The sequence below is a fragment of the Corythoichthys intestinalis genome, chromosome 2 (genome assembly GCF_030265065.1).
Source record: "Corythoichthys intestinalis isolate RoL2023-P3 chromosome 2, ASM3026506v1, whole genome shotgun sequence".
In the NCBI taxonomy this organism is placed as follows: domain Eukaryota; kingdom Metazoa; phylum Chordata; class Actinopteri; order Syngnathiformes; family Syngnathidae; genus Corythoichthys; species Corythoichthys intestinalis.
The window spans coordinates 65,529,680-65,544,236 of NC_080396.1; the positions used below are offsets into that span (position 1 = coordinate 65,529,680).

The 14,557-nt window shown below is 37.9% G+C and overlaps 1 protein-coding gene across 8 annotated transcripts in view; it reads left to right on the top strand.

The window, feature by feature from the left end:
* ralgapb (Ral GTPase activating protein non-catalytic subunit beta) overlaps positions 1-6,133 on the top strand; it is a 45,050-nt gene extending 38,917 nt beyond the window's left edge. For 4 of the 8 annotated variants that reach the window (XM_057827276.1, XM_057827294.1, XM_057827266.1 and 1 more), the window contains exon 31: positions 2,010-6,126. In XM_057827276.1, the coding sequence (XP_057683259.1) occupies positions 2,010-2,203 (194 nt within the window). In that variant the 3' untranslated portion in view covers positions 2,204-6,126. Of the gene's footprint in view, positions 1-2,009 lie in introns of all 8 variants that reach the window. The other 4 variants (XM_057827314.1, XM_057827322.1, XM_057827304.1 and 1 more) reach the window with 2 other exon arrangements.
* Positions 6,134-14,557: the final 8,424 nt, after the last annotated feature.

Consider the following 14,557-nt stretch of genomic DNA (forward strand, 5'->3'; position numbering starts at 1 on the left):
TTGGTCTTAACGGGGAGCAGCTGGATCCAGCAATGTTAGATGTTATCTCATTCACTGTTGCCACTAAAGGGCAGTGTATCCACCCAAATCAATAAAACTAAATGCAAACTGTTTAAAAACAAACCATTATTCTAATTAAATGTACACTCGAAGCAGCAAAATTTGATTCGAGGCTTTTTTTCTAATTGATTTACTCGAGTCAATCGATTAATCATTGCAGAACTTAACAAATCCCAAGCATCTTAGTTAGTAGACATCTAATGGTCAGTAAACATAACTGCTGTGCTAATTTTGTGACCAGCCCTTGTACAAAGGGAGAAGGCAGAAGACTTCTACATTCACTTTGAACCCAACATTCATATTGGCCCAAAACCAATAAGGAAAAAGTGATGTCGATATTATCCAATACCATTTTAAAATGCTATCATTGGCTACTGATATTATCAGACAGCTCTATTAATAAGCATGCCATTCTTCATATGTGTAACAAATTTGTGAAGAAAACATCGAAGATTTCTCAAGTTATGGCAAAATTTCTAAACAAAACCATGTCAAACGGAAAAAAAGGTCTTTTTTTGATCAACAATACATTAAAACGTTGTAGTCGCCATACTTACAAAATTTATTTGGACATGGAAAGCTATATATGTATGTTTTCTTTTCCCAATTTCCCTTTGCCATCAGTTTTTCATTGACGATCAAAGTAAAAAAAAAAAAAAAAAGAAACGAAAAATTGAAATGCAGTGGTACCACTACTTATGGACGTCTCTACAAACGTTATTTTCAGGTTATGACACGTTTAAACGGGAAAATATTCCCACTTGTCAAGAAATTTCAGATTACAAGAGGCAAAAATGCTATACAATACAGTGATCCCTCCTTTTTTGTAGATAATGGGGACCGCCTCCTCGCGAACATCGAAAATCCGCAAAGTTTATTTACAATAATTTTTTTGTGTGTGTTCATTGTATTTATTCAGATTTAACAGCATTGGAAGGGTATACATATAAGACATATTTTCCCCCTTTTTTCCTAAAGTATAATTAAAAAAAAAAAAAAAAAAAAAAGTATATATACTTATTAAATATTTTTTAAGCATATATATTACATGACATATTTCCCCCCTTTTTTTCCTAAAGTATAATTTAAAGAAGAAAAAAAAAAGTATATATATTTATTAAATATTTTTTAAGCACTGCAAATGTAATAATTATGATAGAAATGAGATATATTCATTTAAAAGAGAACAATGTTTGTGCATGTATGCATGCGTATATCGTAACGTTTTTAAAAGTTTCAAGCGCGATATAGCAAAGGATCACTGTACTGTAAAGGATACGTATGTACTTTCTGCTTTTAAATATCGCGCCAAAAGATCCTGCTGCCCTATCTGTCATAATTTTTCCCATCATGCTTCAGTAATGGGATTCCTCTCTCCTATTGGCCTATTGTTGATGACAGGCACGACGGTGTTATTGTAGCTATAGCGAGTCTGTCTTAGCTAAATGAGCACAAGGCTCCTAGTATTTTTGTCTCAGAGTTTTTTTTTTTAAGCCCATAGACAATTCATTACATTAGTAGCACATGGTAGCATTGGTCTCCTCGCGTTTTTTTGTCACGAAGAGTGAGACAGGCAATAGGCACCATCGAACTCGTGAAAGAGGACATTGCCTCATTCGAAAGGTAAGATATAATATTTTATTCTTTGCATTTTGTTCTATTAACTATTACAATACAGGTATTAACGGTTAGGTTAGGTAACAAGAATGATTAAAATGTGTTAGACTGTTGTTTTATTCCGGTTTTACCCTAATTATAAAATTTAATGTGGCTTGTCAGCAGTGCTTAGAACGGATTAGGGCATTTACATGTAAAACGCGTCTCTATTAAGGAAATTTTCAGGTTACGCGACCGGAACCAATTAATGTCGTAAGTAGAGGTACCACTGTTCAAATAAATGCAACGAGGAATTCTGAATAAAACCTTCACTTGCCATCGTGTCCTCTTAGGCTTCCTGGTGCGGCAAACCATTATCAATGTGTGCCGACGGAAACGCCTAGAAAGTGACTCATACAACCCGCCACATGTGAGGCGGAAGCAGAGAATCACAGAGATTGTGCAGCGTTACCGCAACAAGCAACTGGAGCCCGAATTTTACACATCCCTCTTCCACGAGGTCGGGGAGGGAAAGCCTCATCTCTAACACAGCTCTCTCACTGTTTTGTCTTAACACTGGCTCACAAGTGCACACAACACAAACATGCTAAACATTCATATGGCATTGAAAACACAGATTCTTTATATTTATACTGTTCAACTTTGTTATTTATACGAATTCATATATCAATACTGTCTGACTTTGACTCTGAGAGTAAAGTGGGTGGAAAAAGGCTTCGTTTGGAGGTCACAACTCATTAATCATCCAAACGGTCGTGACTGTGTCGCTTATTCATTAGCTGTCTACAAGAGAACACAAACTGCGACATTATGGTCTTTGAGCCAGAATAACTGACAATGTACCCAAAGCGGAAGTTACCATTTCAGTGTCGATAATGAAAATGGTAGTTTGTGAAGGCAAAGGACACGCAGTTTTGTTTGCGTGCAGTCTCGGTGGGCGTTCAACAGTATGTGAAATTCATACTAGAGGTGGGAATCACAGTTACATACTATAACAGTGGGGACTTGAGATACATTTTTACCACCGTACGGGGTTCCGCAATCACGCTTATAATTCAAAATACTCGTTTCCTAAATATTTTTTTTCCACAAAAATGCTGTGTTGCATTTCCATTTAAATCAACGTCCAATTCATTTTGACTGGAAGGCTTCGCATTGATCATTGCTGTCTTAGCTGCAATGCCCTTTACTTTTACAGACGACCTTCTGCGTTCCTAATGCTAGTGTTCACAAACGTCCATATAATCCTGACACTTTTTAATTATTTCCATTTTCTGGCTCAAAAATAAAAACTCTCCCTCCAAAAACATTTTCAACTAAAATAATCATGGTTTGCGCTTTTGCTTCAAAAATCATTTGTATCATTTGTTCTCGTCCTAAACTGCAATACAAAGCGCTTCTGTCAGCCTTTTTAAGATCGTAAAAATGGTCTTTGCGATTGCAACAAGCTGAGTTTCTTGTCGCTCACTCGCACTAGTGTCCGAGCACACATTTCCACAGACAGGTGGTGGAATCGTCGCCAAGGTGGAAACATGAAATGTTTACGAATCTACTGACACATCGTTTCACGGACATGCTGACGCCTGCTAAAGTCTTCCTCATGCACACTGATGGCCGCGGCATCAGCTCACGAGCACACTTTGGTTTTTAATTGCAGCGCGTGGTAAATTGTATGGAGATGTTTTATACCTCCCTAAACTGTCCAGTCTCACAAGCCACTACTGTGTGTGCGCTTCTTTTTGTGTGTATGCTTGTCCAGCCAGTCAAACAGACTTAAACCCTCTACCCAAACACACCACCCAAGACATTTAAAGAGTCACTTTAATTGATGAAATGATTACAATCCTGCTTGAAATTTGTCCTTGCTAAGAATTCAGTTCACTGAAAATATTTTAAGTATTTTTTTTAAAGGAATATTTGGATAATAGAACTAGGAGAGTGAAGTCACAATGCAACGGAAGAAGATTAGGGCCACTGAAGGAAAAAAATAGTTTGCCAAGATTATGAATTTTGAAGTCGGATATGTGACTTTAAAGTGAGAATTCTGACTTTTCTCCGAATTCTCACTTTAAAGCCTTCAAATTCTGATTTTAAAGTGAGAATCCTGACTTTAAAGAATTTTGAGAATTTGAAGAATTCATAGTCAGAATTCCGATCTTATTTTCAGAATCAACCGTTTGTATTTCCTTCTTCATTGGCCCTAATCCTCTTTCGTACAATTCAAAGTCACATTTATAGAGAACAACTATTTGGCCAGTTAATTCCTAATAGGGACAAAAAAGTCAAATTGTACAATAATTTTGTGATATATTACAAAGTAACGCCTGTGTCAAATTGTGGTATTTTTAGGAACTTGTCAACTTTTCACAAGCAATGAAATACTGTGTGTTTTTAGCAATGACACAAACATGATATACCCAAAGAATATATGGAAGGTTTCCACCAAGGATTTTTTTTTTCTTAAATTACTTAATTTAAAAAAAAAAAAGTACACTTCTGAGATATGACTTACTACCCTTTAAGTATTTGATTGTTTCTTTAAAGTATTTGATTCTGCTTCCTAAATACAACCACAGCAAGTGTCTACTTTAAAAAATGTCTTCGGCAATGTTTTCATAAGCTTATAGCCTCACAGCATTATTCATAGCAAACATGCAAAACTTCAGACTGCATTGATCTGTGTTTTTACATCCTCATCCTGGGAGAGTATTTAATATGACTGCTTTATATTGTGTTACACTAAAATGTGATTTTTCCATCCTTTACACACAACTCCCACGATGCTTTTGTTCAGTCACTGTAATTTTGGTTCAAGGCCACTTCCACTGTCTTGCCTGTAACAACGTGAACTTATTTATCACACACGTGGAACACGGCGAGTCTATTTTTTTTCTATTAGGAAAGTCTTAATGCACTGAACATTTTTATTTTTAACCCTTTGGGTTACCTGAACATTTCTAATTTTTTTGTACAGTCTTTGTGGTGTGGGTGTGCATTTGTAAAGAAACCCCTGCTGAAGAAAGAGGCTAATCATGTGAAAATGTAAAAACAAAAAGTGGCTCCATGGACTTTTTAACTTATCGCCCAATTTTGTGTGACTCACTTTTTTCTACAGTGCTTTATGCACATGCCTTTTATTGGAAGGAGAAAAGAAATCCTTTTAAATCTGCTTGGAGGAAAGCCCACATACATTCAAGACGTCCCAACTTTTGTCCTGTTTTTATTTCCGTTTAATCATATTTAAGGACTTTGCCATGTACAGTCATGATGAAGGATGAATTGTAAATATAATACAGAACAAGGCATTTATGAGTTGTCTGATGCACTCCTCACTAAAGATGGGGAGACAGGTTGTGTAAGTTTTGTGTGGGAGGAGTGCTGAATGTAACATACATCCATTAAAGCTACTATTGATATTTTCATTGCCATTACTTTTTTATGCATCTTGAAATAAATAAATTACAAAATTGAACTTTCAATTTTACCTTAAGTTCCTTTAATTAATCTTTTAAGTTATAACCATCAAATTATTTGATTGAGTTGTTCATCAGTCGGCATCCTACGAACTATTGCTAACGCAGTGAAATACAGTCATAATTGAAGAGTAGGATGTGTTCTGCCAGTTTTTACCTTATAGCAAGATGATGACAGTAATGCCTTTAACTGATCAGGGGTCGGCAACCCGCAGCTTTAGAACACTGCACGGCGAGGTTTTATGTTTAAAAAATGAATTATTTGGTTTTCTGGTGCTTGTGACTTTCCTCTAGTAGGCAAATCAAGTCAGGCTTACTGTTTTGTGTGTTTATTAACAAAACACACACATGCGATGACTTCATTAACTACGTATAGTTATGGTTGCTACACAGAAGATTTTATATAGTTAATCTACGCAGATCATTGATTCACCAACTATGTAAAGGTACGGTTGCAATGTGGTTGTACCCACAAGACTGCGGCATATGCATACATATATTAAGAAACAGGGTCAAAATGGGCCTTTGAGTGTTAAAGGTTGCGGACCCGTGCATTTGTTCATGCATAGTAAATTGTGTCACTTGGGAAAATAAACTGGGGTAAATTGTGCCATCAATGAAATAAAACGGATCATCTTGGAAATGGTAGCCTCTGGCACTAAGTGAGCACGTTAAGAAAATAAATTCAAATGTCAACCTTTAAAACCAGTTTACAAATTAAATTACATCGCAATCAAGAACAAATAACATTTGAAACGAACACCCAATTGACTTTATACTTCATTAAAATCCCATCAGCCAATGCTGAAGAATAATGCAACCCCTAGCAAAAAGTATGGAATCACCAGTCTCGGACGAGCACTCTCAGACATTTTATCATGTAGAACAAACTCCGATAAAAAGCTTGAAAAAATAATGAATTAGTTCAGAAGTGCAACACTTTAGCATTCAGAACCACTAAACGAAATTAATTAAAAACATAGTCGTGGTCAGTAAATGTTAACTTTAATGGAGCAGGTCCAGGGCAATATATATATACAGTGCCTTGCAAAAGTATTCGGCCCCCTTGAACCTTGCAACCTTTCGCCACATTTCAGGCTTCAAACATAAAGATATAAAATTTTAATTTTTTGTCAAGAATCAACAACAAGTGGGACACAATCGTGAAGTGGAACAAAATTTATTGGATAATTTAAACTTTTTTAACAAATAAAAAACTGAAAAGTGGGGCGTGCAATATTATTCGGCCCCCTTGCGTTAATACTTTGTAGCGCCACCTTTTGCTCCAATTACAGCTGCAAGTCGCTTGGGGTATGTTTCTATCAGTTTTGCACATCGAGAGACTGACATTCTTGCCCATTCTTCCTTGCAAAACAGCTCAAGCTCAGTGAGGTTGGATGGAGAGTGTTTGTGAACAGTAGTCTTCAGCTCTTTCCACAGATTCTCGATTGGATTCAGGTCTGGACTTTGACTTGGCCATTCTAACACCTGGATACGTTTATTTTTGAACCATTCCATTGTAGATTTGGCTTTATGTTTTGGATCATTGTCCTGTTGGAAGATAAATCTCCGTCCCAGTCTCAGGTCTTGTGCAGATACCAACAGGTTTTCTTCCAGAATGTTCCTGTATTTGGCTGCATCCATCTTCCCGTCAATTTTAACCATCTTCCCTGTCCCTGCTGAAGAAAAGCAGGCCCAAACCATGATGCTGCCACCACCATGTTTGACAGTGGGGATGGTGTGTTCAGGGTGATGAGCTGTGTTGCTTTTACGCCAAACATATCGTTTTGTATTGTGACCAAAAAGTTCAATTTTGGTTTCATCCGACCAGAGCACCTTCTTCCACATGTTTGGTGTGTCTCCCAGGTGGCTTATGGCAAACTTTAAACGAGACTTTTTATGGATATCTTTGAGAAATGGCTTTCTTCTTGCCACTCTTCCATAAAGGCCAGATTTGTGCAGTGTACGACTGATTGTTGTCCTATGGACAGACTCTCCCACTGCTGTAGATCTCTGCAGTTCATCCAGAGTGATCATGGGCCTCTTGGCTGCATCTCTGATCAGTTTTCTCCTTGTTTGAGAAGAAAGTTTGGAAGGACGGCCGGATCTTGGTAGATTTGCAGTGGTCTGATGCTCCTTCCATTTCAATATGATGGCTTGCACAGTGCTCCTTGAGATGTTTAAAGCTTGGGAAATCTTTTTTTTATCCAAATCCGGCTTTAAACTTCTCCACAACAGTATCTCGGACCTGCCTGGTGTGTTCCTTGGTATTCATAATGCTCTCTGCACTTTAAACAGAACCCTGAGACTATCACAGAGCAGGTGCATTTATACGGAGACTTGATTACACACAGGTGGATTCTATTTATCATCATCGGTCATTTAGGACAACATTGGATCATTCAGAGATCCTCACTGAACTTCTAGAGTGAGTTTGCTGCACTGAAAGTAAAGGGGCCGAATAATATTGCACGCCCCACTTTTCAGTTTTTTATTTGTTAAAAAAGTTTAAATTATCCAATAAATGTTGTTCCACTTCACGATTGTGTCCCACTTGTTGTTGATTCTTGACAAACAAAAATTAAATTTCATATCTTTATGTTTGAAGCCTGAAATGTGGCGAAAGGTTGCAAGATTCAAGGGGGCCGAATACTTTTGCAAGGCACTGTATGAAATCACTCCATTCTGAGGAAATAAATATGGAATCATGAGAAACAAAGTAATAACAATCAAAACACAGCTCTAGTAGCACCACCTCTGGCTTTTATGACAAAGTAATAACAATCAAAACACATCTCTAGTAGCACCACCCCTGGCTTTTATGACAGCTTGCAGTCTCTGAGGCATGGACTTGAAGTTCAAGTTCAGCTTTATTGTCAAATATGCATATACGTAGAACATACAGCACAGATGAAATTTCTTTCCTTTCTCCCCACATGCAAACATGCGTATAAAAACACAGAGCATATACGCTGAAGAGTGTTCTTCATCAATTTGGTGCCAACTCTCTTTGATTGCAGTTGCCAGATCATTGCTTGCAGGTCGGCGTGGACCTTTTTTTTCAGTTTCCACCACAGGATATCTATAGACCCTACCCACGTGACGTCACAACTCCGCTCTCCTGAATGGTACCGCCCAATTGTCCATCAAAACATAGTGTTAACCTGTTACGGCTACGTACATTCCTCCTATTTACGGCGTGTTTTTCTGCTCCTTAACATTAATAATCAAAATGGTGAAGGCGTGTGTGGCTGTTGGTTGCACTAACAGAGAAGATGGAAGGAGAGACTTGAAGTTTTACCGTATTCCGAGGGATCCAAAGAGGAGAGCGAAATGGACGGCTGCAATTCGACGTGAAAACTGGGCACCAAAAAATCACCACAGACTATGTAGTAGTCATTTTATATCCGGTAAGATGCATTTAAGATATACTTAGAGGGTTTTGGGCTGACAAATAACCACAATTAAGATCATTGCTAGGCTAATCGCCGACAACATACACGTATGTATGTAGTGAGAGTGCTATCGCTAAACCATATAAACATTAAAAGCCTTAACTCCATTGACAAACGACATGAAATACATTAGACTTGACAGTGGATGTTAGCAATAACAAAAGATTTTGAATTGAAAATTTCGTAACTCACCTTTCCAAGCACAAGATAGATTCCTGCCGAATTTTCGTGGACGAGGACCTGTTTCACCCAACCAGCAACGAAGTATATATAAGCCTCCAAGCTCTTGAAGTTTTTCAAATTTTCGTGAGAATAGGCTGATTTTGTGTGGACAAGATAATTGTAAATATCAGCGTAGCAGATGTCAGGCAGACAGGGCGAAGACAGTGGGTCGAAAAATATCGATTTGGGCATCAAATATGGATCTGGCGACTGTATAGAGCGAAGCTTTTCCACATAACGCCTTTTATGCAACACATCCAGTGAGTTTACGGCATCAGAAAGCACCGGGTCTTCCATGAAATGCATTTTAAATTCCTCGATCAATTGAAACCAATGCTAATACAGAGACAAAATGACGGACAAGTGGGCGGAACCATACAGCGAGCACGTGGTTTTGTGACGTCGGTGGGTAGGGTCTATAGGGTTGAGATCTTGGCTATTTGCAGGCCATGACATTGACTGGATGAGTCTTTCTCAAAGGAATGCTTTAACAGTTTTAGCTCCGTGGCATGATGCATTGTCATCTTGGAAAATGATTTCATTATCCCCAAACATATTTTCAATTGAAGGGTTAAGAAAGCTGTCTAAAATTTCAATGTAAACTTTTTATTGAAGATTTAACCACAGCCATCTCCCTAGTGCCTTTGCCTGACATGCAGCCCCATATCATCAAGGATTGAGGGAATTTTGATGTTTTTTTTAAGGCAGTCATCCTTGTAAATCTCACTCGAACAGCACCAAACATTAGTTCCAGCATCATCACCTTGTCAAGAGTCAAGAATCTGCATTGGACAAGGTGGCAAGAGTCAAGAATCTGCATTGGACAAGGTGATGATGCTGGAACTTTTGTTCGGTGCTGTTCCAGTGAGATTTACAAAGGTGACTGCCTGAAGAAGACGGTCGGGAGATGGCTGTGGTTAAATTTTCAATAAATGCACAGATTTACATTGACATTTTAGACAGCTTTCCGATTCCTTCACTTGAAAATATGTCATTTTCGAAGATGACAGTGCATCATGCCACAGAGCTAAAACTTTTACAGCATTCCTTGGAGAAAGACTCATCCAGTCAATGTCATGGCCTGCAAATAGCCCAGATCTCAACCCTATTGATAACCTGTGGTGGAAATTGGAAAAAAAAAAAAAAAAAAGGTCCACAGCAAGGCTCCACCCTACAACTATGATCGGGCAACTGCAATCAAAGAGAGTTGGCACAAAATTGATGACGAATACTCATCAAGTCCATGCCTCAGAGACCGCAAGCTGTCATAAAATCCAGAGGTGGTGCAACTAAATACTAGAGATGTGTTTTGATTGTTATTTCTTTGTTTCTCATGATTCCATATTTATTCCCTCAGAATAGAGTGATTCCATATATAAGTCCCTGCACTTGCTCTAAAATTAACATTTACTGACCACCACAATATTGATTTATTTTATTTATTTATTTATTTCCCCTTCAGGCATGACAAATCCAAATATACAGCATTACTGTATATGTGTTTACAATTAATTCAACCCGAAAAGAAAAGGGCTGACGGGAGAAGCCGAAGCTTATTGAAACCCGTTCCCAGTATACCATAAAGGATGCAGAAAACATCAAATATCAATTTTTGAAATTCAGATTTCGTAATGATTACAAGTTTTTTTATAATAACCATCCCCTCTGATTGTTCATTTTCCCAATAGTCCATAGTCGATCGATGTGCTCGTTATGTTGATTAGATCCAGTAGACTAGTTCATAATTTAGTAATTAGTTTATTCAGTTGATTCGATCCAGAAGATAGGGAATAGCTGAGGATCGATGGTAGGCCGTGTCCGCCACCCTCCTTTTGTTGACTTAATCCTCGTCGCAGTTTTCGTTCCTTGCTGACTCCCGACGAACATTCATTTCAAGGTTGCGCAGCTTCGAAGTAGGTTGCATCACCATTTCGGTTGTAGCCTCATGGCCTGGGGGACTGGCGTCGCTAGGTCCTTCAGAAGGACCGTCCCAGCGATCACTGTCCCACCTGGCACAATCACAAACTGCCAGCAGCGCACCAAAAAGGAAACATCCTCGATATCGTTCTTCTTCGAGTGTGGTCAGACACAGCGGCCGCCATCTACCCCAGCTATCCTCCACAATATCCAGACTTTAAGGTGTTTTCCAGGCAGGCGCGTTGTCCAGGTTCTGATGTCATAATTATAAGTTTTATAAGCCTCATGTCCAAGCCTTGCACGTCTGTCGAGGCTTTGTTTCCCAATGTCCCGATCAGATGCCTTATCTCAGTGTCCTTCACAGGGTGCAAAAATAAGGAGTGCAGGGCCCTTTCCTGTTTGTTATTGTATTGCAAATGTGGTATGTTCTCCGCTAATTTAGGAGCGATTGTAACAAAACAATTCATTAAAATTATTTGCAGTGTCATCTGCCTTAGTTATTTTCAAGTCATTAGCGTAAAAATGATTTGGATACGTTTGTACAGACTTTTTGTTTTTTATAATTTCATTCATGATTTTCCATGATCTGCAAGCGTAGTCTCTGTTATCTTCTAATAATTTTGTATAATACTGTTTTTTACAAGCTCTCGAAATAGTTTATTTTGATATTTTTTTGTACCTAACCTCTTCCTGTTTTGTCTTTTGGGTAATGACAATTTTGTATAAAGTATTCTTTTTTCTGCAAGCATTTATAAGGGACTTGGTCATCCAAGGTTTATTTTGAGAATTGCGTTGTCTGTGAATTACCTTCATTGGACAGTGTTTATCATATAGTTGTTTTAGTTTTTTTATGAAACAGCCATACGCTTCATTTACATCACTTGTATGATAGACACAGTCCCAGCTTTGAGTTAACAAGTCCTTTTTTAATTCTGCGATATTTTGCTCTGATCTAAGTCTCCCATAGAGTTTGATTTGTGTTACTTGTGTGCAGAGTATAATTAGTGAAAATTTGTAAGTGGTCGGTAATATCAGTAATTGAGGTACCACTTTTGGTCTCATTTAGCATGACATTAGTAAAGATCTTGTCTAATAGGGTAGCACTATGCGTCGTAATTCTAGTCGGCTGTGTTATCAATGGATGCAGCCCTAATGTGTACATAGTACCAGTAAAATTTTCAATATGTAAACTCTTGTTAGGATTTAACAGATCAATGTTCAAGTCTCCACAAACAAAGACATGCTTATTATTCGTTTTCGACAGAACTATCTCCTATCTCTGATCTGATTTTAATTTCATTATTTTTTTTCAAGCTTTTTATCGGAGTTCTATATGATAAAATGTCTGAGTGAGTCCTCGTCCGAGACTGATGCTTCTGTACTTTTTGCTAGGGGTTATATAAACTACATGAGTTATGCAGCCTTATGGCCGCCAGAGGGCGTCTCCCAGATATACATGTCGGTCAGCTGCCAAGAGTATTACCGGTAAGTGGGTGGCACTTTTTGACTTTTAATTACCCAATTTGAAGAGCGCTCAGGAGAAAAATATATAGCCACGCATCCTGCTTTTGTAGCATTGTGTGTGGGTGGATAACACGCGTCCTATGCACTTATGAGGTTCTGACTTTGCCTCTCTACTTCCATAATGGCGTTTAGTGGAATGCTGTCTAAGACCCACCCCTTTTTTTATTTTTTTATTATTTGGCTGCGATTGACGGCGATAGACAGTTTGAATGTGAAATTCTAAGCTTGATATTCACATTACACTGTGTATTTTGTTTTTTAAACCGTGATAAATGAAGGAAAAATGGGCTAAAGAAAAAGGCAATTTACCCGTCTGTGCAAGAGCACTACATATATATCTATCTGATTTTTTTTGTTTTGTTTTGTTTTGACATAATTAGAGAGTTTTAGTTGTGTTCCCTATTCCCCTACTCTTTATTTATTTTTATCTTAGTTTAATTGTAACCCGTTCAGGGACAGTGGCCAACTTCAACTTTCATTTGTTAAATGTGACAATGTATTTAGTGTTATCGTACAACACTAATATGTATGCATTTATTTACAATTACTCGACGTTATGCTTATTTGGGGGTGCTTTCGCCAAGGCCAGATTATTCATCATCTTCAATTTAAAAATCCTCTTCATTGTACTGTATTTGTTCCATCCTGTGTGTGTTTTAGGTTTTGAGATCTCCAACTTTAGTTTTTTCTATGCATGTTTGTGTACCAAGTTTAACCATCCTTGTAAATCTTTAGAATGCTAACGGCTTTTTGATAATTGATTAAAGATTGAGAAAAGTAGGATTGAGCTAATGGAGAGGGATTTTTAAGTGACTAGCTTCATCAAGTGTTGAAGCTAAAAAGTGCAAGAGAATGTAGGCCGAACTGAAGCCTCTTGCGTGGGCCATATTCAATGATATTTTCATAATTTGCTGTATGGCGCAGTTGATTCGCGGTTCATAGTTTGGACACTGCTGCTTGAGCAAATGACTATTTTTGGTCATTAAAAAAAAATTCAAATATGAATTATTGTTATATTGTTTAAAATATTGATCATGATTGTATTTTTCAAATATATTTTCAAATAAGTGTAAGAATGAATACAGTACCATTAAAAACAATGAAATTAAAATGAATAAAACCAGAAATGCACACTGGATTTGGCCCGAAGTCATACTGTAAAGTTGATTTTTAATTTTTAAAAAAATTTTAATCATTATTTGACTTACTGCATGCCTTTGACTGCGATAGATGTCCAATTAATTTAAACTGGAAATACTGGCTTTGAATGATCATGTTTCAGTGCCAATGACGGCGCTAAACATCCAATCCATTTTGAATGGGAGAGGCGAATGAACGTGAATCCAGTCAAAATGGATTGGTCGTCTCGCGCCGTCAATGGCAGCCATTGAGTTAAATGAGTGCTCTGTATTAGCTTTAAAAAGCAAATCGCAGTTTGGCGCAACTCGGACGGCACGCAGCTCAGGGTGCTGGCAGATCGTCCTCCTCCATATCATGAGAAACTAACATGTTTGAAATTCACCTCTTTCTTGTAACGAGAAATACATTCACACACCTAGCTGAAAAAACCCAATTGAAGAGGGTCCCACAAAAAAGGTGCCGCTGTGCTGTGCAGACAGACCAAAATGAATCTTCTAATTGGGCCAGTTCGACCAAGTGTGCCAAATTTCGCGGCTCTATAAGCTGCCGGAGTCCCTGAAGAAAGTGACTTCTGTTTAACAATAATTTAAATATTTATACAATATAATAATAATAATAATATAGATAGATACAGTGGGGCAAATAAGTATTTAGTCAACCACTAATTGTGCAGGTTCTCCCACTTGAAAATATTAGAGAGGCCTGTAATTGTCAACATGGGTAAACCTCAAACATGAGAGACAGAATGTGAAAAAAAAAAAACCCAGAAAATCACATTGTTTGATTTTTAAAGAATTCATTTGCAAATCATGGTGGAAAATAAGTATTTGGTCAGTACCAAAAGTTCATCTCAATACTTTGTTATGTACCCTTTGTTGGCAATAACGGAGGCCAAATGTTTTCTGTAACTCTTCACAAGCTTTTCACACACTGTTGCTGGTATTTTGGCCCATTCCTCCGTGCAGATCTCCTCCACAGCAGTGATGATTTGTGGCTGTCGTTTGGCAACACGGACTTTCAACTCCCTCCACAGATTTATTATGGGGTTGAGATCTGGAGACTGGCTAGGCAACTCCAGGACCTTGAAATGCTTCTTACGAAGCCGCTCCTTTGTTGCCCTGGCTGTGTGTTTGGGATCATTGTCATGCT